Source organism: Dromiciops gliroides, chromosome 6, assembly GCF_019393635.1.
Source record: "Dromiciops gliroides isolate mDroGli1 chromosome 6, mDroGli1.pri, whole genome shotgun sequence".
NCBI classification, from domain to species: domain Eukaryota; kingdom Metazoa; phylum Chordata; class Mammalia; order Microbiotheria; family Microbiotheriidae; genus Dromiciops; species Dromiciops gliroides.
Genome location: NC_057866.1, coordinates 95,660,234 through 95,686,388, shown reverse-complemented (window position 1 = coordinate 95,686,388; position 26,155 = coordinate 95,660,234). Strand labels below are relative to the sequence as shown.

At 37.6% G+C, this 26,155-nt stretch overlaps 1 protein-coding gene across 3 annotated transcripts in view; it reads right to left on the bottom strand.

Annotated features, from left to right (window-relative positions):
- The window catches only part of ZFYVE28 (zinc finger FYVE-type containing 28), a 191,581-nt gene that overhangs the window by 27,701 nt on the left and 137,725 nt on the right, over positions 1 to 26,155 (bottom strand). Inside the window, exon 9 of one of the 3 annotated variants that reach the window (XM_043971653.1) lies at positions 683 to 837. In XM_043971653.1, the coding sequence (XP_043827588.1) occupies positions 683 to 837 (155 nt within the window). Of the gene's footprint in view, positions 1 to 682; positions 838 to 26,155 lie in introns of those variants that run through there. The other 2 variants (XM_043971654.1, XR_006353600.1) reach the window with 2 other exon arrangements.

Sequence of the window (26,155 nt, the reverse complement as noted above, 5' to 3'; positions counted from 1 at the left end):
ACCATATGAATGTGAGTTAGCATCATTTGGATTACTTCCTGAGGCAGCCCATTCAATTTCTGAACATCTAAAATAATTAGGAAATTCTTCCTTATGTTGAGCTGACATATGTTGTCTCCCTATTGTTTCTACCTAGAGAGGCAAATTTCAACCATACATATTGCTGAGTGGTGACAGTCACTTTCAAACATCACATAAATAGCAATTTAAAAATCATCTCCAGTGCCAGGTATGTGTAACCATCTATCTATATTAGGAATAAGAGGCTAAGCCAATCCTTATAATCTATAGCAATTCATAGCTGCTCACTATCTAGATGGGCTTGTTTTTAAAAAATGGGCAACAAAAATCTTTCAGAGTATTAAGTAGATAATTGGGGGGGGGGGCGGGGCGATGAGGGTTAAGTGACTTGCCCAGGGTCACACAGCTAGTAAGTGTCAAGTGTCTGAGGCCGCATTTGAACTCAGGTCCTCCTGAATCCAGGGCCAGTGCTTTATCCATTGCACCACCCCAATAATTTTTATACAAGTGTTTGTCAGCTCATACACTCTTTTTTTTTTCAGCTCATACACTCTTATAGCTTATAAACTCTAGGAGGGGCTACATCTCTATATGAGATTTTCAGGCACTTTGAGTCATCCTGAGTTTATCCAAAGACATTTTTAAAAGGCAGAGCTCACACCTGATATGCAGACAAAAAGCCGGTGGATTAGGTCACTGCTGCTGTGAAACCTGGATCTGATCTTTTCCCTTGTAGCCCTTTTCGCAGCCTGTAAGGCCAGCTGGATCTCCTCCTGGTCGGGGCCATCCGATGAACAGGAGCTTGTCTTGATGCTGCTGTCCAAAAAGCACGTATGGGGAAGGGTGGTTAACAGACATTCACTTCTCCTTTTAGACAAGAACCTCTTACTGGATAATTTCTGTTGAGAGCCCATCACTGCCAAGTGGGACAAACAAGTATTAGTTTGTGTTCTCTGATAATCTCGTGCGATGATAGTGTTATAGGGGATGAATCTGTGATCAGCATAGGTAGTCCCTTCCCAGGTACAGATTGCAATTCATCAATTCCACCTCATTTTGAGTAATTTCAACCTATGTCTTTCTTTCATTCCACATACCCTAGAGTAACCACCCAATGAGCGGCAGGTTTTCCTCTCAGGTTTTTTTTTTTTAATGTATTTCATGGACACTAGTACAATGCTCAGTTTATTTGTATTCCTGTTACAAGATCAGACCATATGGCTTCTTTTCCAATTGTAGCTGTCCTTATGAAGTCTTTATTTCATTGAATGTCTTTTAAAAGGGATAAAGAACACACAATAGGCGATTTAAATTAAGAAAAAGATTTACCATCAGAAGATTGCTCGATCACCAGTGGTTTTCTAAGATACCTGTACTGAATATGGTTTCTTTCATAGTGTCTTTTTAATTTTTTAACTATTCGTGGTGGAAGTAATACCAGGTGCAACATTTGGAATAATTAACATTCTCCAGGCAGTTCATCAATATTTCTCAGCACATATCTCTGTAACTGTTTAAATATGCCTGTTCTCCAAATGAGAAAACTAAAGGAAGACGACGAGGATTTGTCCAAGGCCTCATTATCCCAGTGTCATAAACTGGAATAAGAGGAGAAACTCTAAAATTTTGATTGTACACTGTTGCTTGAAATCAAATGATAACTGTAGAGACTGATACAGTGTTACAGATTATGGACATGAAAATGATTGTGATGAAACCAATTAATAGCAACAACTAACGATTCTGTAAGATCACACAAGATAAACGAGGAAGTTGGGAGAGAGGACCTTTGACTATGAATGGTTTCATGTTATTTAACTAAGTCAGAAAAATGAATGAATGTTGTTCATTACATAGAATGTTTCCTCCTCTATATAATGAGGGGGTTAGACTAGATTGTTTCCAAGGTCCCTTCCAGTTTCAATTCAGTACATATGTCCACAGAGACTAAAAAGAGATAGAGATAGATATCTATAACCTCAGGCGATAACATGAGTGGTATTAGGTCAACTGAAGGTTTCAATATGCAACTGCAAGCTGTTTAAACACTAAAATGAGTATCATATAATCTGATTAAAGAAATGTCTAAACATCTATTTTGTACAGTACACTTTGTTAGACATGAAGAGAGTTACAAAGTTTAAATAAGGCCCTGTTGGGTAGCTAGCCTTCTGAGGCTTATAGTAATACACATTATTCAGGCAGTGGTAATCCATCCTGTGGATTATATAAACTCTTTGTTTCTTTTCCTTTTTCTCCTACATGTTGGTTTTCTACTGTGATGGCACAGAAGAGAGAAGAAAGGAAAGTCAAATTAGTAGAGTTTGCTACATTTCTGTAAATCACAGGATTACAGATTTTTAGAGTTGGAAGGGACTTTTGAGATCATTTCAAAGACAAGGACTCTGAGGACCAGCATGGTAATGACTTTCCTATGATCACACAGGTGGGAAGTGGTATAGCCACAACTTGAACCCAGATCCTCTGACTCACAATCCAGTGCTCTTTCTACTATGTCTCAGTCTGCTTGTACTAAACTGCTTCAAATCTTCATAAAATGACTGCTAGGAAGAATATGAAACCATCATCTAAAATCAGATCCTGGTGTTATTTGCTGAGATTAGTATGATGCTAGACTATATTTCAATATGCCAGGGCACTTAAATAAGGCTTCCATAGCTGAGACTTTTAGGGATTGTGGCTTCCTGTACGACAGATTGATAACATCCAATATAATTCATTCAACATATATTTATCAAGTACTGATATTTACAAGGTCCCTCCATGAAGTCCTACTTTAATGTCTCATTAAGATATGGAAGTTACCCTGGGTTCTTGGTAAACTCAAGAAGCACTGTCAGGTTCTACCATGCTAGGAAGGCTTAACGTATAGTTCAGGAAACAGATTATGTTTACTTCACAAAATCAGAATCACAGGAACTTCAGGAACCAACTAATCCAACCTATACCTGATTGAGAATTTAATAGTAATAAAAATAGCTAGAATTTATGTAACACTTTAAGAGTCACAAAGTCATTTACATATATTATCTTATTTAATCCTCACAATTACCCTGTGAGGTAGGTGCTATTATGATTTCCATTTTATAGATGAGGAAACAGGCTGAGAAAGATTAAGTGGCTTGCCCTGGGTCAGACAGCTAATGGGGTTAGGATTTGAAGGCAGAGGATTTGAATTCAGGCCTTTTGACTCAAAGTCTAATACTCTATCTACCTTGTCATTTAGCTTCCTCTAACAAATTTACTCTGATTAAAAGATAGTGTTTGAAGACTTCTAGTGAAGAAATTAAAGGAATTAGAATAAGTAATGAGGAAACAAAACTATCACTCTTTAAAGATGATAAGTTATACTTAGAAAATCCTAGAGAATAAACTAAAAACCTATTTGAAATTATTAACAACTTTAGCAAAGTTTCAGGATACAAAATAAACCCACATAAATCATCAGAATTTCTGCATTTTACCAACAAAGTCTGGCAACAATAGATAGAAAGAGAAATTCCATTTAAAATAACTGTGGACAATATACAATATTTGAGAGTCTACCTGCCAAGACAAACCCAGGAACTCTGTGTCCAGAACCATAAAACACTTTTCATACAAATAAAGTCAGTTCTAAACAACAGGAAAAATATTAATTACTCATGGGTAGGCCAAGCCAATATAATAAACATGATAATCCTACCTAAGTTAATTTATTTATTTAGTAGAATACCAATTAAACTATCAAAATATTTTATAAATCTAGAAAAATAATAACAAAATTCATCTGGAAAAACAAAGGCTCAAGGATATCAAGGGAATCAATGAAAAAAATACAAAAGAAGGTGGTCTAGAAGATCTCAAACTATATTATAAAACAGTATTATCAAAACAATGTAGTACTGGCTAAGAAATAGGTGAATCAGTGGAATAGAATAGGCAGAACTACACTATAGTAATCTAATATATAATAAACCCAAAGATCCAAAAACTCATTATTTGACAAAAACTTCTGGGAAAACTGGAAAACAGTATGGCAGAAACTAGGTATAGACCAACATTTCACACTGTATACTAAAATAAGGTCAAAATGGGTACATGATTTACACATAAAGGGTGATACCATAAGCAAAAAAATATAAAATAGATAATTTTGATTATATAAAATTAAAAAGGTTTTGCACAAACAAAACTAATTTAACCAAGATTATAAGGGAAGCAGAAAACTGAGAAAGAATTTTTGAAACAAATATCTCTGATAAGGACTTCATTTCTCAATTATATAGAAAACAAAGTCAAATTTATAAAAATACAAGCCATTCCCCAACTGATAGTCAAAGGATATGAACAGACAGTTTTCAGACAAAGAAAAAAAAGCTATCTATAATCATATGAAAAAATGCTCTAGATTATTATTGCTGAGAAAAACGCAAATTAAAACAACTCTGAGGTATCACCTCGCACCTATCTGAGTGGCAAATATAACAAAAAAGGAAAATATTAGATGTTGGATAGGATGTGGGAAAATTGGGACCCTAATCCACTGTTAGTGGAGTTGTGAAAAGATCCAACCATTCTGGAAAACAATTTGGAACTATGCCCCAAAGGCTGTAGAACTCTACATACCATTTGATCCAGCAATACTACTGCTAGGTTTATATCCCAGAGACATCCCCAAAAAGAGAAAAAGATCTATTTGTATAAAAATATTTCTAGCAGCTCTTTTTTGTGGTGGCTAAGAATTGGAAATTGAGGGGATGCCCATCAATTGGGGAATGGCTAAACAAGATGTAGTAGTATATAATGGTGATGGAATATTATTGTGCTATGAAATGACAAGCAGGATGATTTCAGAAAGGACTGGAAAGACTTGTATGAACTGATGTATAGTGAGGTGAGCAGAACCAAGAGAACACTGTGCACAGAGCAATATTGTTTGATAAAGAACTGTGAATGACTTAACTATTCTCAGCAATACAATGATCTAAGACAATCCCAAAAGACTATTAATGAAACATACTATCCACCTCCAAAGAAAGAACTGATGTTGATTGAACACAGACTGAAGCATGCTGTTTTTCACTTTCTTTCATTTTTCTCTTTTATTCAAGTTTTCTTGTACAAAATGACTAATATGGTAATGTTTTACATAATTGCACATGTATAATCTATACCTGGTGCTTACTATCTTGGGAAGGGGGAGAGGAGGGAGGGAAAGGGGGATAAAATTTGGAACTCAAAACTATAAATTAAAATGTTTATTATTTTTTTAAAAAGTGAAAATGGACTTCCTATTTTCCATTTTTTAAATAGCTCTCTGTGTCATGTGCAAACTTTATAACAATGCTATCTATATTTTCAATGACTTCATTAATAAAAACACTAAATAGCACAAAGCCAAGCACATATTTTTGGGGGGCATTCTATTACAGACATTTTTCCACATTGATATCAAGCTGGTAGTGGCTACTTTTGGAGGTGGTCTTTCAACTAGTTCCAAATCCAACTAATTCTACTTTAATCTAATCTAGGGCTTCTTAAACTTTTTCCACTCATGACCCCTTTTTGCCCAAGAAATTTTAACATGACTCTGGGTATATAGGTATATAAAATAGGTATACATAACCTTTTACTGTTGCCAAATTTGTCACAACCCCCACATTCAGTTATGTAACTCCATATGGGGTTGTGACCCACAGTTTAAGGTTTGATCTAGTCCATATCTCTTTTCTTGCTCACAAGAATATCATGACTCAGTCGAGAAACATTTATTAAGCTCTTAGTATGTTCCATTCGCTGTGTTAAGCACTAGGGATGCCAGGAAAGGCAAACCTATTCTCAAGGAGCTTCCAGTCCAAAGGGGAGAAGACATGCAAACAACTGTGTACAAATAAGGTACAACCTCTAGTTTATTCAATGATAACGATTATCATTATTACTATTAATTTTGGTCCAGAGCCATGATTTCTTTAGTGTAGGCAGTACCCTTTGTTATAGAAACTTCTTCCACCATCGTAGACTGGCAATTTGTATATATTGGGTTTTTTTGGTGAGGCAACTGGGGTTAAGTGACTTGCCCAAGGTCACAGAGGTAGTAAGTGTTAAGTGTCTGAGGCTGACTTTGAACTCAGGTCCTCCTGACTCCAGGACCAGTGCTCTATCCACTGCACCACCTAGCTGCCCCAATTTGTATATATTGTGTTTTGTTGTTTTTTTTTTTAAGTGAGGCAATTGGGGTTAAGTGACTTGCCCAGGGTCACACAGCTAGTAAGAGTTAAGTGTCTGAGGCTGGATTTGAACTCAGGTCCTCCTGACTCCAGGACCAGTGCTCTATCCACTGCGCCATCTAGCTGCCCCCTGTATATATTGTTACAGAAAGTCGCCTGGAGCCCTGAGAATGACACAATGAAGTTAAAAGTCACATAATGAATATGTCAGAGGTAGGACTTAAACCCTACTCTTTCTAACTTTTAAGACCAGCCCCATATTTTCTATATCAGACTGCCTTGCCATCTGTCTAAAAATGCTATCAAAAAGGAAATGAACTTAGTTGGACTCGATCTGTTCTTCTTTTTTAAAATAATAAACATTTTTATTTATAGTTTTGGGTTCTGATTTTTATCCCTCTTTCCCTCCCTCCCCTCCTCCTTCCTTGAGGGGCAATCAGATATGGGCTATACATGTATGATTATGTAAAACATTACCATATTAGTTATTTTGTACACAAAAGCTTGATTAAAAGAAAAAAAATGAAAGTGAAAAATAGCATGTTTGAGTCTGTTCCATCAATATCAGTCCTTTTTTTGGAGGTAGGTAGTATGTTTCATCAATAGTCCTTTGGGATTGTCTTGGATCATTGCACTGTTGAGCATATCAAGTCATTTACAGTTCTTTATCAAACAATATTGCTGTCTCTGTGTACAATAGCGTTCTCTTGGTTCTACTCACTTCACAATACATCATTTCAAACATGTCTTTCCAGGCCTTTCTGAAGTCATTCTGCTTGCTGATCTGTTCTTGATGGAGTCATTATGGCTCTTCTGATCACCACTTTATTTTTGTTTTCTTTTTCAATTAACAAGCATTTATTTTCTCTCATTTCCAAACCCCCATCCAAAAGATAAAATAAAAACAAAGATCTTGTAACAAATATGCATAGTCAATCAAAGCACATTTTCATAATGGCTAGGTCCCAAAATGAATGTTTCTTTCTGTCTCTTATGTTTATCACCTTTCAGAAACTGAATAGTATGTATCATCACTGGTCCTTTGGAATGGTGGTTGGCCATTGTACTGATCAGAATTCTTGAGTCTTTATTTTTTTTCCTTTTCTTAAGTCTTTAAAAGAAGCATACCTCCAAAATACTGTGATTGTATAAATCATTCTCCTAGTTCTTCTCAAATCACTGCATCAATTTTATACACAACTCCCCATGTCACTGAATCCATTCTTTTGATAATTTCTCATAGTATAATAGTATTTCATCATATTCATGTGCCATATTTTTTTAGCCATTCCCCAATTGATGGGGACCCTTTTACTTTCCATTTCTGTGCTACCACAGAAAAGGCTGTTATAAACATTTTTTGTTAATGGATGTCCTTTTCCTCTCTCTTTAACATCTTTGAGATAAAGGCTATTTATTTACACTCATTCTAAGCCATCAAAACCTAAGCAATGAGCCACAGAGGCTTGGGGTGGGGGCTTTTATGGGCTATTCAACGAAAGCAAGTCGAGACATCGCCTCATGATGTCATTGGTCCTCTTCCAGAAGAAAGGACATACGACAACAAGATAAAGGCCCAAAAAGATCAAAGTGGTCATGCTGGATCCACGTCTATACACAGTGTAGTGACTTTTTGGGCATAGTTTCAAATTGCTTCCCAGAAAGGCTGGACTCATTCAAAATTCTACCAGCAGTGTGATCATGTTATTGTTTTCCTTCAGCCTCAGGAACATTTGTCATTATCTGTCTTTGTCATCTTTGCCAGTCTGATGGCTGTGAGAGGGAGCTCACTGTTGCTTTCATTTGCATTTCTCTATTTGTTAGTGATTTGGAGCTTGCTTATAACTTTAACTTCTGCCTTTGAAAACTTTCTGTTTATAACTTCTGACCATTTATCAATTGGAGAATGGTCTGTATGCTTCTAAGTTTGAATTGATTCATTGTTTATCTTGGAAATGCTTTTATTAGAGAAACAAGTTACAAATATTTTCCCCCAGTTAACTGTTTCCAATCTAATTTTATCTGCGTTGGTTTTGTTGGGCAAAAAACCCTTTTCAATTAAATGTAACCAACACTATCCATTCTGTCATCCTCTCTATCTCACGTATGCTTAAGAACTCTTCCTCTATCCACTGATCCCAAAGGAAATTTGTACTTAGCTCCTCTAATTTATTGATAATGTGACTTTTTAACATCTAAGTTACATATCCAATTATAGCTTATCTTAGCATATGATGTGAGGAATTGGCTTAAACCTAATTTCTGCCACACTGCTTTTCAACTTTCCCAGAAGTTTTTTGCCATATAGTCCTTTCCTAAGTAGCTGGGTCTTAATGTCTATCAAACACCAGGAAACCAGGTTTGTTTTCTTCTCTATGTTGTACTTCTACTCAGTTCCATTAATAAATTTCTTTTTATTAACCAGCACCAAACTGTTTTGATGATTACTGCTTTGTAGTATAGTTAGACCTGGTACTGCTAGGCACCTTTCCTTCCTACTTTTTTTCATTATTACCCTTTAAATTCCTGACATTTGTTTCTCCAGGTGAAATCTGTTGTTCTTTTTTCAATCAATCAAACAAACATTTATTAAGCACTTACTATGTGTTAAGATCTGGGGATATAAAAGACAAAAACAATAACAGTAACAGTTGTGGGGGCCAAATTTAACATATGAAGAGTTAATTGGGTGGCTCGCCTAAATATTGGGGTCCTGGAGATAATGAGGGACCTCTAGGTTTAAAGCTCCCTCCCCTCAGAAACTGCCTTTTTAGATATTTCTTCCAGGTGAATAAGAAAGGAGCCTTACAGCCTCTGTTCCACATATGTTCTTCTATTATTGTTTTTGTCAACCTCACAACACTAGTGCTGCAAAGTTGAGAACTGCTCCATGCTAGGGAAGACAACCCTATAGCACCAATGCCGCAAAGCTCTGAACTTCCTTTACTAAGGCAGACAACCACAAAGCAATAGTATGGTAGCTCTGTGAATTTGCTGATGCCAGCCTAGAGAACAGAAGAACATAGGGCACAGGACAAGACATTGTGTTGGGGGTGGGGTGGGGAAGGAAGGGTTTGAAGCGCCACACTAAGCCTGAAGGAAAGCACTTAGCATCCACTGGGAGCCAGCTCTGTCCACCAAAAAGTCACTTGGAGCAGAGACCTAGGTTGGTAAACTATGAATTGCCCAATGTGAGGGGCTGAGATGTTTTGAGACCTAGCTCCCAAGGAAGCCCCCTTCAGAGATATTCAGAAAGTGACAAATAGAAAATAAAAGTAGAAAAAAGACAAATTAACAAAAATCTCAGAAAGAAGATAATTAAAAAACCTTGAACATAAATAGATACATCAACAGGGAAAATACTAGCAACAGAAGGAAATAAGGCTTCCAGATCTAGTAAACAAGTTTTTTTGCAAAACAATGGAAAATGATCCAACATTTTATGAGACAGAGGACCCTGTGAGAACATGGAAGCACAATATCCTGTTCCTGAGTGGTTCAAAAGAGAAATGGTAATTATGAATACAGAATGTATAACCTGCACAGCATAAATAATGGGCAGAATAGAAAAACTGGACTCTGTGATGACAAGTCTCACCAAAGAAACAAAAGAGATAAAAAAGATTAGGAATTTAAAATATACAGAAGTGAAAGGCAGTCTAGAAGAGCAGAAAAAAACAATAGCATTAAAAGATAATATGTTCACTTTGCAAGCAAAACATACTGATCTCAGAGACAGGATGTGTATAGACAACTTAAGGATTATAGGTCTCCCAGAAGAACATGACTAGATGAAAAACGTGAACACCACAATCCAATAAAAAATACAAGAGAACTGCCCAGAACTTCTGAATTCAGAAAATGAAATACCAATTGAAAGAATTCATAGTGACCTCCAGAAGAAATCCAAGGCTGCAAACTCCAAGACACATGGTAGTTAAATTTAATAATTCAATTCAGAAACAAGTTCTGGAAGCAATTAGGAGAAAGACTTTTAAATAAAAACGAAAGGAATTTCAAATAATACAAGACTCACCAGAAAACACAGAAGGGAATGTAATAATGTGTTCCAAAGAGCAATGAAGCTCAGGATGCTGCCTACGGTGACTTAACCTGCAAATCTGAGCTTAATCATAAATGAAAGAAGATGGACATTCAATAATAAAGACATCTGGAACATTTTTAGGAAGATGGAATAGATTATTTGCTTCTCACACATCCCAGAAAACAGAAATGCAGTAGTAATGCAGCAGCCAAAGACAGAAACAACAACAGAATGATCGCAAAGAGACCAGTAAGAGACTTCTAAATATACACAAGGAGACAGAAGAGAAGGTGGAAGTTTGGTGGAGGTCACAGTGAAGAGGCAAGTTTAAGGCACTGTGGATAGAACTTGGTAACATCTTGTCTACAGATGATTCAAGATTTTTTATGGGATTATAATACAACATGAATGATATAATACATGAATGGGGCGGGGCAAGAGGATAGAGGAATGTGTGATATGCCTGCATCAAAATGAGAGCTAGCAATGAGGGGTAGGTGACCTGTGTGGTCTCAGTAAGAGAAAAGACTTCAGGGGAGTGGGTTAGGAGGAGAAGAGAAGTTCTAAGAAGGGAGAGGAAGGAAGGAGGCCTTGCTTTGGTGGTGGGAGGGGGTTCCATTGATGAATGTTTCTATGGATAAAGAGAGATGTTTTGTGAAGGGAGATGGGGACCTTGTGCTTGGTGTGGTTTGGGGAATTTGGTGCTTGAAAAGACCATTCATTCTCCCTTGGGTGGTGGTGGGGATGCTGGAACTCCTGGGAGCAAATGGAACCTGGGGGTGATTGGAGGGCAGGAACACAGGGTGGAGATTTTGAGCCATAGGGGGATAACTGAGAGAGGGATATGGATCAGTGAAAGATTTTGCCACTGGGGATGTGGTAAGGGAGTGGGGAGGCACTCTCCTGGGAATGAGGCACAATGGAAAAGGGGAATTTGCAGGATAAGCCCTACAAGGCAGTGGCAGAGAGTGCCTAAGGAGAAAGCCTAGAATGGATTCCTTCGAAGTTTTGACAGCATAAGGAATACAGAAAATAAAGAGAAACTAGATAATTATAGGGGTCATTAACTAGAGAATGAGATTCTAGAATAGACAGAGAGAATGAATGATGAAGAGAGTTAAATAAATCCTTTCTGGAAAGGAGGGATGTCAAAAATGAAATTTAAAAAGTTAATGAGTAGTACTAGTTGAAGGGGATAGGTGGAAGAGAGAATCTACTTGACTGAGAGGAAAAAAGGGGGGAAGAACAAATATATAAAAGCAGGATATAAAAGGAAACTAATAAGCAAAACTCCAAAGGGAAAGGGGTAACAAAAGAAAGGAGAAGATCAGGGACGAGGAGAAGAGATTCAGCAGGAATAGGGCCATCTTAAAAAAAAATTAAGGTAAAGTAACTGGAGGAACATAGTACTGTGTTTACAGAAGAAGAAAAATAATAATTTAAAAACATTAAAGACAGAGGAATATTTAAACCTAACTCATAACTTTACATATGAATGGATAAAACAATCCAATAAAATGAAACAGTGACAGACTAGACGAGAAAACAAAACACCATAATCTGTTGCTCATAAGAAACATATATAAAAAACAAAGGCATACAAAAAATAAAAGCGAGGGGATGGAAAAAAAATTACTTTGCATCAAGTGAATACAAAAAATACAGTAGCTACAATCAAGTTATCTGACAAAGCAAAAATAAACATTAAAAAATTAAAAAGGGACAAACAATTATGCTGAAAGAAGCACAGAACTAATCAATATTAGTACTCCAAATTCCTTAGCATCTAAATTCATAAAGGAGACTATCTAGCTACAAGAAGACAAAGATAGTAACACAATAGTGACAGGAGACTTCAATATTCTCTTATCAGTTTTGGATAAATATAACAGAAAGATAAATAAAAGAGAAATAGAGAACTGAAGAAATTCCTGGAAAAACTCAAGGCAAAAAACTTATGATACCTTCTAAATGCAACTGCAAAAAAGGCATACATAGTTTTCAGCACCTCATGGAACTTTTACGAAAGCTGACCATGAACTGAAGCACAGATATATTGCAAACAAATATAAAAAGCAGAAATAATTAATGCATCTTTAAAAAATAATAAATATTTTTATTTATAGTTTTAAGTTCCAAATTTTATCCCTCATTCCTTCCCTCCCTGAGGTAGTAAGCAATCAGATATAGGTTATACTGGTACAATTATTAATATATCTTTTTTTTTTTTTTTTTTTTTAGTGAGGCAATTGGGGTTAAGTGACTTGCCCAGGGTCACACAGCTAGTAAGTGTTAAGTGTCTGAGGCCAGATTTGAACTCAGGTCCTCCTGACTCCAGGGCCGGTGCTCTATCCACTGCGCCACCTAGCTGCCCCTAATATATCTTTTAAAGACTATAATGCAATACAAATAATAATTGGTACAGGGACCACAAACAAAAGATACAGACCTAAATGGATACTTAACAATGAAATTCTAAATAATGAATAGGTCAAAGTACAAATCATAGAAATAATAACTATGTAAAATAAAATGAAAATGATGAAATAACATACCAAAATTTTTGGGATGCAGGTAAAGCAGTCCTCAGGGAGGAAATAATATTCCTACAAACATACATTAACAAAATAGAGAAGAATAATGAACTGAATATGTATTTTAAATAATTAGAAAGCCAAGAAATGAACAAAGCTAAAAAAGCACAAAATAAGAGATATTAAAATTAGGGGGAAATAGATACATTGGAAACAAAAAAACATAGAAACAATACAAAAACCCAAAAACTGGCTCTCTGAAGATTATTAGAATTGACAAACCCTTAGCTGATCTGATTTAAAAGAGGAGAGCAGAAAATCAAATCAATAAGACAGCAAATAAGCAAAGTGACATCACAGCAAAACCATAATAAATAAAAAGAAAAATCAAAATGTGTCAACAAAACACAAAAGAAATAGAGGAGTACCTTCAAAAATATAAAATACCAAACTACCAGAAGGCCAGATAGAATTCTTAAATAACCCAAATTCAGAAAAGGAAATAGATCTAACCATAATATAAGTACCAAAGAAAAAACTCCTGGTACTAATGTATTCACAGAAGAATTCTGCCAAACTTGTAAAGAATAATTAGTACTCATTCTTCACAAATTCTTCTCAAAAATTGAGAAAGTACCCTGCCAGGATCCTTTCATAAGACAATTATAGTCCTAATACCTAAACTAGGAAAAAATAAAACAAAGAAGGAAAACTATAGGCCAGTATCAGTAATGAATACTGACTCAAAAATTTTAAACAAAATTTTGTCAGACTACAAAGATTTATGCAAGAAATAACTCTTTATGACCAAGTGGAAATTATACTAGGAATACAAGAATGGATTAACATTAGGAAAACAACCAACACAATTATTTATATTAAAAACCAAATATCCAAAAACACATGATCATCTCAACAGATGCAGAAAAAACCTTTCACAAAGTACAAACTTCTTAGCATAAAAGTACCTTTTTTAATATTATAAAAAGCATCTATCTAAAACCAAAAGCAAGTATTATATGTAATAGGGATATACTAAAACCTTTCCCAATAAATACAGGAGTGAAGCAAGCATGCTTGCTTCCTTTGATATAGTTCTGGAAATGCCAGTAATAAGAAACACCATTTCCTGTAACAATCAGTTTGTATTGCAGTGATCATGCAAAATATCTGAGAGGTCACCATGAAAATAAACATAGCTTATACACTACTATTGATTGTGGAGGATGAGGAAGTTGAGAAATTTTGTGAAGATGCTAAGTCCCTTCAAATGAAATCAACATGTCCTTTAATATTTGAAATGGGTGTGGAAGCAGGGATAAGATTAGGATTTTCCTTTATTGCAAAAGGAAGAGACAGTGCCTAGAGATATCACTGGTGATAGATTGGAATATTAATTTCTAAGTCTAGAGATAAAAGAGCTTCTCATAATGGACTTTGCTCCTCGTGAATTGATGATATCTCTAAACTTCTCATTCTGCTGTATTCCTTTCTTGAGCTTGCTTTATCTAACCCCTCTACCACCTTGCCTGTGCCAATATTTAGTTATTAATTCTTACTTTTTCTTCTACCCATTGTGGGGAGGGGATAGCTAATTGGTAGGGGGGAAAACTTCCTTCCTATCTGGTTCTACATGATTTCACCCAAGATCCCCAAGTAGAACCAGGGGATGGATTAGCACAATATTGGCGTGACAAAGTTTTCTCCTTTCCTCTCTTTTCACCACAGCCACATTATGGATATTCCTAAGTGGATTTTCTATGCTTTTTACTGTTATTGGAGATTTGTATTTTTAAAGAAAAAGTTTCAATGTTAAAAAAGAGGCTTATTTAAATTAAGGCTCAAAATATTACTATTCAATACATATTTACACTATGAAGCTTTTTACTCTTTACATATCATAGAAATGTTAACTCAAGTGATTCCCTGAAGATCTTTGATAAGACTTTCTATACTACTCCAAGCTCTCCCTCCTGGGAAGATGCCAAGAAGAAAACTAATATTTTAGGCTCTAAGATATAGAGAAAATGTATATTTATAAAAATCAAGTTCTTAAATCTTACAAAGACCACCTGATTATATAAATTACATATATTCAAGACCAACATCCAGAGCTCATTTTCCCCTTAAACGTGATAAATTCAAGAAGCCATGCTTAGCTGCAGCAGATGGCATCACAAACCCCTATTCCTGGCAGGCAATTATGTTTCTGCATCAAATTAGGTGTAAGTGATGTTATAAATTGCAGTAGGGAAGATATGTGATGCTAAACTCCCATCAAGGTAGGCAAAAAAAAAAAGCCTTTCAAGTTCAACCTTTAAGTTCTGGCCAATTTGATAAATGGTTAGCACAAAAGATTAAAAAAAAAAGCCAATCAGGCCAAATGTCATTGCTGCAGGAATATAATATACCGAGAGAGAAATCAAGTGAAGTGTCCCTGAACTTCAATAAAAGACTGAGAGCCATAAAACCTGCAGTTTATACTGTGATGTCAAAAGAACAATTAGTTCTTTTGGTAGATTAGGGCAAGGAGGAAGGGGACACAGATTATTCACTGCAGGGAAAGGCAAATCTCTCTTACTACATGATTCAATGGCACACTTCATTTTTTTAAAACAATGTTCTTCTCTGCTTCTGCTTCTCTTGCTTAATTGCCTTTAAATGTGACTGTTAAGATTCATGGGAACTTTCAGGCAGATTGGTAAGGTGGTTTAATATAGATCCAAAGGGTTTCAAGAAGTAGAATGCTTTAGGACAGAAAATCAATGAGGTCGTGGTCATAGAGTATCCAGAAGCAGCAATACCTATAGGTGCCTAAGGATAACTAAAGAAGAAAAAGTAGGGTGCAGGGAACAGAAACTTATGTAGGACATAAACATTTTTTTTAGCAACAAACATTTATTTTATTTTTTTCCAGTTACAAGTTAGGGTAGTTTTCAATATTCATTTTCATAAGATTTAGAGTTCCAAGTTTTTCTCCCTCCCTCCCTTTCCTCCCCCCTCCACAAGACCACAACAAGGTTATATATGTACAATCCACAAGTGCTCTTTTTGTCAGTTCTTTCTATGGCGGTGGATAGTAAGCTTCGTTATTAGTCTGTTGGGATTGTCTTGGATCACTGCATTGCTGAGAGTAGTTAAGTCATTCACAAATTCTCACTGAACAATACTGCTGTCACTATGTACAATGTCCTCCCAACTCTGCTCACTTCACTATACATCAGTTCATGAGTCTTTTCAGGTTTTTCTGGGATCATCCTGTTTATCATTTCCTATAACACAAGACCATTCCACCACAATCATATACCACAGCTTCTTCTGTCATTCCTCAATTGATGGACATTCCCTTGATTCTCAATTCTTAGCCTCCACAAAGAGTTGCTATAAATATTTTTGTACCAATTTTCCCCTTTTTCTCTTTTTCATGATTACTATTGTTAACTGTTTCCCTTCCATCTTATTCCCTTTCCCCATGATATTTATTCTATTATCCATCTTCCTTCAACCTATTCCTGTTCAAAAGGGATTTGCTTCTGTCTGTCCCCTCCCCCAATCTGTCCTTCCCTCTTTTGTCCCTTTCTCTTTATCCCCTTCCCCTCCTATTTTCCTGCAGGGTTAGAGCCAATTCTAATGAGATTGAGGTCTTTGAGCCAATTCTGATGAGTGTTAAGATCATTTACTGTCCAGATTAAATAAGATTACTCCACCCAGTTGGGTGTGTGTGTTAGTTCCTCCTTGAGGCAACTCTGATGAGTTTAAGGTCTTTGAGCCTTTTCTGATGAGTGTAAAATTCATTTACTGTCCTGCTCCTCCCCCATCTCTTCCTCCACTCCATAAGCCTTTTCTTGTTTCTTTCATGTAGGATTTTACCTCTGCCCTTCCTTTACCCCTAGTGCATTCCCCTCACTCCTCAAATTAACCCTAAAGATGTCATCATGGGGCAGCTAGGTGACACAGTGGACAAAGCATCCACCCTGGACCCGGGGGATTCCAGCCAAAACCTGTCCTCAGACACAAGACAGTCACCCACTGTATAACCCCAGGTATGTCCCCCAATTCCATTTTTTTATGGTTCTCTAGGGTCTTGTATTTAAAAGTCAAATCTGCCATTCAGTTCAGGTCTTTTCATCATGAATACCTTAAAGTCCTCATTTTATTGAAGTCCCATTTTTTCCTCTGAAAGATTATGCTCAGTTTTGCTGGGTAGGTGATTCTTGGTTGTAATCCCAATTCCTTTGCCCTCTGTAATATCATATTCCATGCCCTCCGGTCCTTTAATGTAGAAGCTGCTAGATCTTGTGCTCTCCTGACTGGGGCTCCATAGTACTTGAATTCTTTCTTTTTGGCACCTTGCAATATTTTATCCTTGACCTGAAAGCTCTGGAATTTGGCTATAATATTCCTAGGAGTTTTTCTTTTGGGATCTCTTTCTGGAGGTGATCAGTGGATTCTTTCAATTTCTATTTTTGCTTCTGCTTCAAGAATTTCAGGGCAATTTTCCTTCAGAATATCTTGGAAGATGATGTCTAAGCTCTTTCCTTGATCATGGTTTTCAGGTAGACCACTAATTTTCAAATTATCTCTCCTGGACCTATTTTCCAGGTCAGCAGTTTTTCCAAGAAGATATTTCACATTTCCCTCTATTTTTGTATTCTTTTGGATTTGTTTTATTGTGTCTTGGTTTCTCTTAAAGTCACTGGCTTCCATTTGTTCAATCCTAATTCTCAGGTAATTATTTTCATCAGAGAGCTTTTCCATTTGGCTTTTCAAGCTGTTGACTTTCTTCTCATGTCTTTCCTGCATCACCCTCATTTCTCTTTCCATTTTTTCCTGTACCTCTCTAATTTTATCTTCAAAGTCCTTTTTGAGCACCTCTATGGCCTTTGACCAATTCATATTTTTCTTGGAATCTTTAGATATAGGGGCCCTGATGTTGACATCTTCCTCTGAGGGTGCACCTCGATCTTCCTTGTCACTAAAGAAACTTTCTATGATCCTCACCTTTCTCTATCTGCTAATCTTGCCTTTCTTTTACTTGACTTTTAGCTCCTTAAAGTGGGGCACTGTTTCCAGGCTGCAGTATCCCAAGCTTAAGAAGTCCCAGGTGGTATGATTTAAGGAGGAGCAGATTCATTCACCTGGACTGTTCCCTGATCCATAGATGACCCCAGACCAACTTGCTAATCAACCGGCTTTGTGTGATGTGGTTGTCAGCTCCAACGAGCCTGTGTCCCTCCTTGACCTGGGCCACTGCTACTCGAGCCTGCCTCCTGGTTCCCAGCAGGGGTATAAAATCCAAGTTCTGCCTCAGCACCGGCATGGACCCCTGTAGTCTCCCCCCTGCCCAGGGCTCAGCCTTCTCACCAGACCGTGAGCTTAGTTCCAGACGACACTGGTGCTGCAGCTGATTCAGAGGCTCTGGGGGTCTCCATCTCTGGTGAGGCCTTCCTGGGACTGGATCTGTGTCAGGATGACTGTGGGGTTGGGCGGCTAGACTCCTGTATCAGCACAGCAGCTCCCTCCTTCTGACCTTCCAAGCCGTTCTTGGTTAGAAGATGATTTCAGCACATTCTTCTGCGGGTTTTGCTGCTCCAGGCATTGTCCTATTGCATTATTTGGATGTTTTTTTTCAGACATAAGCATTTTTACTGATCAGAAAAATAGTGCAGATGACTGAGTCTTAGTAAGGAGTTAAGTACACATAGTTTGGTCAGGTGGCACTGTGGTATTTATTACCTAGAACCATGATGATAGAAACTAAGGTAAAAATCCAACCCAGAAACATGTCTGGGATGCTCCTTTCTACTACTGTACTATAACCATGTAAATTTACAGTTATTGTTAATTTCACACTGCTTCTGAAAAAATCCAACCGTATATAGTATTTTTAGAAGCTTTTATTTATTGTGCATCTATATACCAAATGATGCCTATAGGGGCGGCTAGGTGGCGCAGTGGATAAAGCACCGGCCCTGGATTCAGGAGTACCTGAGTTCAAATCCGGCCTCAGACACTTGACACTTACTAGCTGTGTGACCCTGGGCAAGTCACTTAACCCCCCCCATTGCCCCGCAAAAAAAAAAAAAAATGATGCCTATAGCAGTTTGTGCACAAGATGCAGTATAAAATACATCAGCAAAGACATATATTACTGGTAAAGGGGGTGGGTCAGTCAAAGGAAGGTTTCTAGTGCTTTTGTAGATCCCCTATGGAGGGTTTAAGGAAAAACAATGGCAAAGAAGCAGGAGGCATAAATGGCCTGTGATCTGATGTGTAGAGGGAATATCCATAATAAAGACAGCATGCAAGACCAAAGTATATATGATTCATGTATTTCATAAGAATTGGACTGGATAACCTTGAAGATCCCTTCTAACTCTACAATTCTATATCCTAAACTCTTCTTCTGCTTATTATATGCATTCTCTTCATTCTATTTTTTGCATGTTCTAAACTCTCTGAGACTATGGAGTAATTTCTCAGTTTAATTACTATAAAACGTATTCATTCATTATTTACTGAGTGCCTAATGGGATCTTGTGATATATTCAAGTCAACATGCTAAGTGAGCTGGAGTCAAGGAGACCAATTAGAAGACCATTGTAATATTGTATTTGAAAGCTAATGAAGGCTTGAACTAGGGTGGTAGCAGTGGGAATGCAGAAGAAGAAAGAGATGAAATAAATGCTGTGGAAGTGGACTCAAAAGGGCTCAGCAATTGATTTGAATGGGGGAGAAGGGAGAAAGGAAAGAAAAGAGTCAAACATGCCTGGGGTTTCCAGCCTAGGTGATAGAAGGGATGGTGGTACCATTAAGAGGGGAACCAGGAAGAGGGGCAGGTTTTAAAGAAGATGATGAGGAGTTTGGTTTTCCTTCTGCTAAATTGGAGGTGCTGGGTAGACATTCATGTAGTGAGGTTCAGGGGTCATTTTGAAAGACAAGAGTGAAACAAATAGAAGGAGGGGCTGGAGATCTAGATTTCAGAAACATTCAGAGAAATGAAAGATGCAGTTGTGCGAAAGAAGAGCAAAGGGCAGAGAACTGATCGATTAGTGGAGTGTGTGGAAGTTTAGAAACCAATAGAAGGAACACATGCAGAATGGCTTCAAAGGTAAGCAAAGAATGAAAGGGTGTACTGTCACAGAAGTCAAGGGAAGAGAGTTTCAAGGATGAAGGAACAGAGAGTGGTGTCAAATGTGACAGTATGAAGGAGGGTTAAAAGTCACTGCATTTGGTGACTAGAAAATGACTGGTCACCTCAGAGAGCAATTTTAATAGAATGTTGAAGGTGACAAGTACAGAGGAGTTAGGGACTGAGGAATGAATGTATGATAAGGAAGTGGCGAAGGTAAAGAGAAAGATAAGGTGTTATCTAGAGGTAGGATTTTGTATTTGTATTTTTCTATTTTAAGGGAGAGAAGCATGTTTTTAGGCAGAAGGCAAGGATGACTTCTTTTTTTAAATTTTTTTACTTTAATTTTTATTTTTTGGTGAGGCAATTGGGGTTAAGTGACTTGCCCAGGGTCACACAGCTAGTAAGTGTCAAGTGTCTGAGGCTGGATTTGAACTCAGGTACTCCTGAATCCAGGGCCGGTGCTTTATCCACTGCGCCATCTAGCTGCCCCAAGGATGACTTGTAAGGCTACTTCCAGTGCTAACATTTTACAGGCTTATAAGCCAGAGGGAGGGAGAGATTGGAGATGTAAGAAATAGAAAGAATAATTGACTTTAAAAGGATTTGAGGGCATGTGAAGGAACTAGATCATGAGCACATAGAAAAGAATAAGTTTTGGAAAGGAGGAGAGACCCTTCTTCCTTTGAGGCATGTGAGAAAGACAGAATGAGTGAAGAAAATGTTCAGATGAAAAAAGAAGTTGATGGTAATCACTTTAGATGACCTTTCTTTTCTAAGACCCGTCTCCATAGAAAAAGCTTAGAATATTCCTTGAGGGGAAGAGGATATTGAATAGATCAAAGACAATTTAAAAAGTCATTGTTGGGGGGGGCAGCTAGGTGGCACAGTGGATAAAGCACTGGCTCTGGATTCAGGAGGACCTGAGTTCAAATCCAGTCTCAGACACTTGATACTTACTAGCTGTGTGACCCTGGGCAAGTCACTTAACCCTCACTGCCCCCCCCAAAAAAAATCATTGTTGAGTACTAAAGGTCTAGCTGAAGATGTAGTATGAATCTGTAGTGTAATCTATCAAACGTTCTCTAATAAACCTCAGCATAATGTTAGTAGAGGTCCCACAGAATGTGAAATTAATATGTGATTTCAGAAGTATGGAAACTTAGCATTTCAGAGACTAACTTGCTGTGAACTCTGATGCAGGCTCTGGAAAGAATATATGTGCAACAAAAGGAGAGACAGGTATACATAAGTCCATGGTTTGCTTATGATGGTGACTATGTAGAGCACAATTACTAGGCACAGTCCAGTATTCATCCTCTCTCCCTCCTAATTTAACCTAACTTAACTGAACTTGTTTTTCTTTTTGTCTCACTCAGGCGAACTCACCTGTGGCCTAGCACAATCACTGGCTGTCTCAGAACCATGAGATATGGTATGATAATCTTTCCATAACATTTTCAGGTGTCATGAACACATACTAAATTTGGCTTTGATCCAGACACATGGTGGTAAAAAGTGTTATAGATTGTATAACTACCTCAACCCTTTATTAGAAGTCTAAGGATATAAAGGAGGGAATGTAATGGAATTTATTAATTTGATCATTGACAATGCTATGCTAAGGTTTAGTAAAAATGCAGCAATTCAAACAGTCAAAGAAGAGAATACAGCTTTCCAGACCAGAGTCCAGAATCCAATTTTTCCAGACCAGAATCCAGTTTCCTCCTGATGACATCTTACCACTTCAAGAAGACAAGAGAACTCAGAGACTTTATATGAACTGTTTTGTTTTGTTAGTTTTTACTATCTCCTTTCTGTTATAATATACACCATCTGTAACATGTACTCTCTGCAGAGGCTCTCCCTTTGCAAAACTAATGTCAAAGCGTCGGTTCATGAGGACAAAAAACCGCCCCTCTGGACAAAACTTTCCTCTCTTCCTTTTCTATATTGTTGTTCACATATTATTAGTTAGCAATAGTTATTATATTCTGTTATTTTTTTTACTGTTCCCTCAAGGAAACATTTTGTTTCTTGAGGAATCAAAGGGGGGAATGTGGTAAAAAGTATGCCAGTTTTTGAAGGACCACCCTTTCGGGGAGGAGACCGACAGCCGTGCATGGGCTATGCAAGCCAGCCCGGCTGCTAAGCACTCCCACTTCTGGGGTGTGAGCTTAAAAGGCAAGGAGAGAACGGAAATGGGAGGTCTTTCCTGCTCTCCTGGTCTGATGACTGCGCTGCTCAGACAGACGCTGACTGGAGTTTGACTAGGCCCGGCTCGCCGTTAGCAGCATGTGCCTAAAGCGGCTCTCCCCCCCCAAAGGTGGCCTTGGGCTTTTGGTGAGTTTTTTACGGAATATAGACTAAGCTTAGACTTAAGACTATTTGTTTTGTATCTCTACTTTCCTATCCCTCTAATCAACATCACCTGGTAACTACCAAACAATAAAAGCTCTAACTAGAGACCAGAGGTTTCTTCCATTTACTAGTCTGGGAGGTAAATTAAGGGAAAGGTTAAAGAGGGGAGATGAATGCTCTAGTATCCAATTTTAAATCTCACAGTTTGCTTGTGCAAAATCAAAGGGGAGGAGGAAATCTGACTAAAATGATGCAACATAAGCTATAAGGTTCTTCATTCATTCTTGCATGCTTTGTTGGATTTTGTATGCAAATGACGGTTTGTCATTGTTTGCCATGGGAATCAGCCTGGCTTTTAATGGAAAGGCCTTAGTTGTTTTGTATAGTCTCACATGTATATGATTCTTCCACAGAAAATATTAATGCTAACTACAGTGCTGTTTAGCTGATGGAACATTCATTTCCTGACTAGAATGCATGGATAGCATAATCTAAAGAGGACTGGAATCAGAGGCCTACATTTGAACTGTGGCTCTGATACTTACTAATTGTGCAACCAGAGGCAAGATGCTTCATTTTTCTGACTCTGGGTTTCCTTTTCCATAAAATGGGGCTAATGATACCTATACTACCATCTACCTCACAGGACTATTGTGAGGAAAGCATTCTTTAAGCCTTTAAGCTCTACATAAATCTGAGCTGCTGATAGGCTTAGGACTAAACAGAAAGAACATTTTTTTTTCTTGTGATTTTTAGAGTGTCAATGAAGTGAATTCTCTGAAAATATTCATCTACTGTTACTTGTTAGTATTAGATTTCTAGATCCTAACCCCAGTGGTTGTATATTCATTCTCATTCATATATTCTCTCTCTCTCTCTCTCTCTCTCTCTCTCTCTCTCTCTCTCTCTCTCTCTCCCTCCCTCCCTCCCTCCCTCCCTCCCTCCCTCTCCTACCCCCACCCCTACCCCACACTTCTTTCTTGGGAGATGAGAGATATTTGAAACAATATATGTTAAACACAAATAACTGACCTAAAGATAATTGACAACAAAAATTACTAGGGCCTAATCATAATCTCCCCAGCCTGGGGAAGAATTTTATAGCCTGAAAGTTTGACAACAGGAAAGAAAATAAACTTAAAATGAGAGTATAAGGGTACTCCCACATAACTGCTCTGACCAACATATTTTTATGATAATATTATTAAGACATTATAACCGGGGCAGCTAGGTGGCGCAGTGGATAGAGCACCGGCCCTGGAGTCAGGAGTACCTGAGTTCAAATCCAGCCTCAGACACTTAACACTTACTAGCTGTGTGACCCTGGGCAAGTCACTTAACCCCAATTGCCTCACTAAAAAAAAAAAAAGACATTATAATCAAACTCCATCATGATGTTCCCACTCTTAGCGAAATCCAGTTAGGACAATCATCTTAAACTAGATGACCTTTGCCACAGTCACTTGTTTGGTGCCCTCTCTGCTAAAACTCAGGGACAATGGCTCAATTCTATACCTATGCATTTGACTGCTCCTGGCAAGACAGTTTCATTGTGTTTTTGTTAGACTAATTAATAACATTAGTCAAGGTAACCAGTTCTGTGCTCTAAGTGGTGACACACTGAAACAATAATTCTGTAGACAGGTGTGACTTGGGAAGCTAGGTTCAGTTGATGAGTTAAAAGTCTTTGGGATTCTTTCTTTTCTAGCTTTTAATCAATTTCATTAACATTTCATTTAGGACTCTTGATCATAAGGCCTTGATGGGAATAGGAAGAATTCTTCGTCTGGATAACTGTTGAATCATTCATACTTTATTTAGAAATGAATGAGTTCTGGTTTTAGGGGGTGATTTCAGCCATGTCTTTTTACCGAGCCTGTTAAAAAGATGGCAGATAGACCTGTTAGAGGCTCAGTTTTGGAGATTCAGGAAGAGCAGAGACAGGCCAAAGACCTAGGAAAAGCAAAGTCTGACATAACCCCCAGAGATTAGCAACACTTCCTCTCAATCCTGTGGCCTAGAGATGGCAGATGTGGAGAGGCAGTGATAGAGCCTTTAGCCTACTAGATGGAAGTAACCAGAGCAGAGGTAGAGTTGGACACCATGAACTATGGAGAAGCAGTGGGCCACAGAGAAGGCAGTCATAGAGAGAGGAATCACACAGCTCTAGGAAAGAATTTGAATGTAGATATAAAGTAAGACTTCCAGATCCATGCTCTTGAATAGAGAAAATGGGTCAGTTTTGGACAGTGTCACTCAGTAGTCCTGGTCTTGAAAGAAGAGAGAAAAAATTTTGGGTAGTACAGAGGCCCTGGACCCCACTCTTGGAAAGAAGAGAGGGAAATTTGGACCCTGCTAATCAAGAATCCTACACAGATCCTTCTGGAGGGAGAAGAGGGCAGTTTCAGACAGTGCTAAGTAGACTGTCACAGTATGTTACTTGTACTGGACCTTTTCTTTGAATTTATCATATGTTCTGTTGTTTCAGTTATATGTGTATATGATTTTTACCCAATTAGACTGTAAGCTACTTAAGAATAAATGTATAGGGACAGCTAGATGGTGCAGTGGATAGAGCACTGGCCCTGGAGTCAGGAGTACCTGAGTTCAAATCTGGCCTCAGACACTTAACACTTACTAGCTGTGTGACCCTGGGCAAGTCACTTAACCCCAATTGCCTCACTAAAAAGGAAGAAGAAGAAGAAGAAGAAGAAGAAGAAGAAGAGGAAGAAGAAGAAGAAGAGGAAGAAGAAGAAGAAGAAGAAGAAGAAGAAGAGGAAGAAGAAGAAGAAGAGGAAGAAGAAGAAGAAGAAGAGGAAGAAGAAGAAGAGGAAGAAGAAGAAGAGGAAGAAGAAGAAGAAGAAGAAGAAGAAGAAATGTATAGGTTATATCTTTGATTCTCAGGATTAAACATAGGCCCTATACATATCAGGTACTTTTTAAACAATTAATGATAAGTATGAGTAGCAAGAGATCACTTTTACTTGTTGGGGCAGGAGTTAAAGTCAAATGTTAACATTCTACTCAATAAAAGGAAACAAACTCTAATGAGAAGACACAGCAGCCACAGCAGCCACCTACAATTTCAGGATTCCTACTCAAGATTTTTATTAGTAAAACACATCATACAATTTTAAAAGGGTAGCATGAAAATAATTAAATAAAACTGTGAATTGTGAAAACCAAAATGGCCAGATTCAATAGCGGCACATCAAACTGCTGAGAACCAGCAGACTCAACAATCAGGAAATGGCCCTTGGAAAATGATTCACATTGATAGCATTGGAAGGAGCCAGGCTCTAAGGCTCCTATCTATCAGCATACATTTTCACCATGATTTAAAATGGAGCTCTGTACAGATAGATTATCACACCATGTGCAAAGCAAAGGGAATGAGAAAAAATTGGATGTGCTTTTTCTGGTCTTTAAAATACTATTGTAGAAAGAGGGTTTGCAGCAAAGACAACCCTGAGTAAAGACAACACTGCAAAGAGAAGTAACTCAAATTTTTCACATTAGGAGAATAGTATTTTGAAGACTAATAGATATATTAAGAGAAGTCTCAACATTTTAAGGACCCTGGGGGAAAAAAACCTGAAGGAAAGTATAAGATATTCATAGAACCTCAGAATTTGGAAGGATTCTCAGAAAAAATCTATTCCAACCCATTAAAAACTAGGAAATACTTAAGGAAGCTGGGTCCTTGGTTCAAAATCCAGCTCTGCTGCTCAGACAAAGGTTATATGACTTGACCAAGGTCACACAAAGCTAATGTCAACACCAATACCTGAACTTTGGTCTTTGGATTCTAGAGCCCCTGCCACTATAGCAT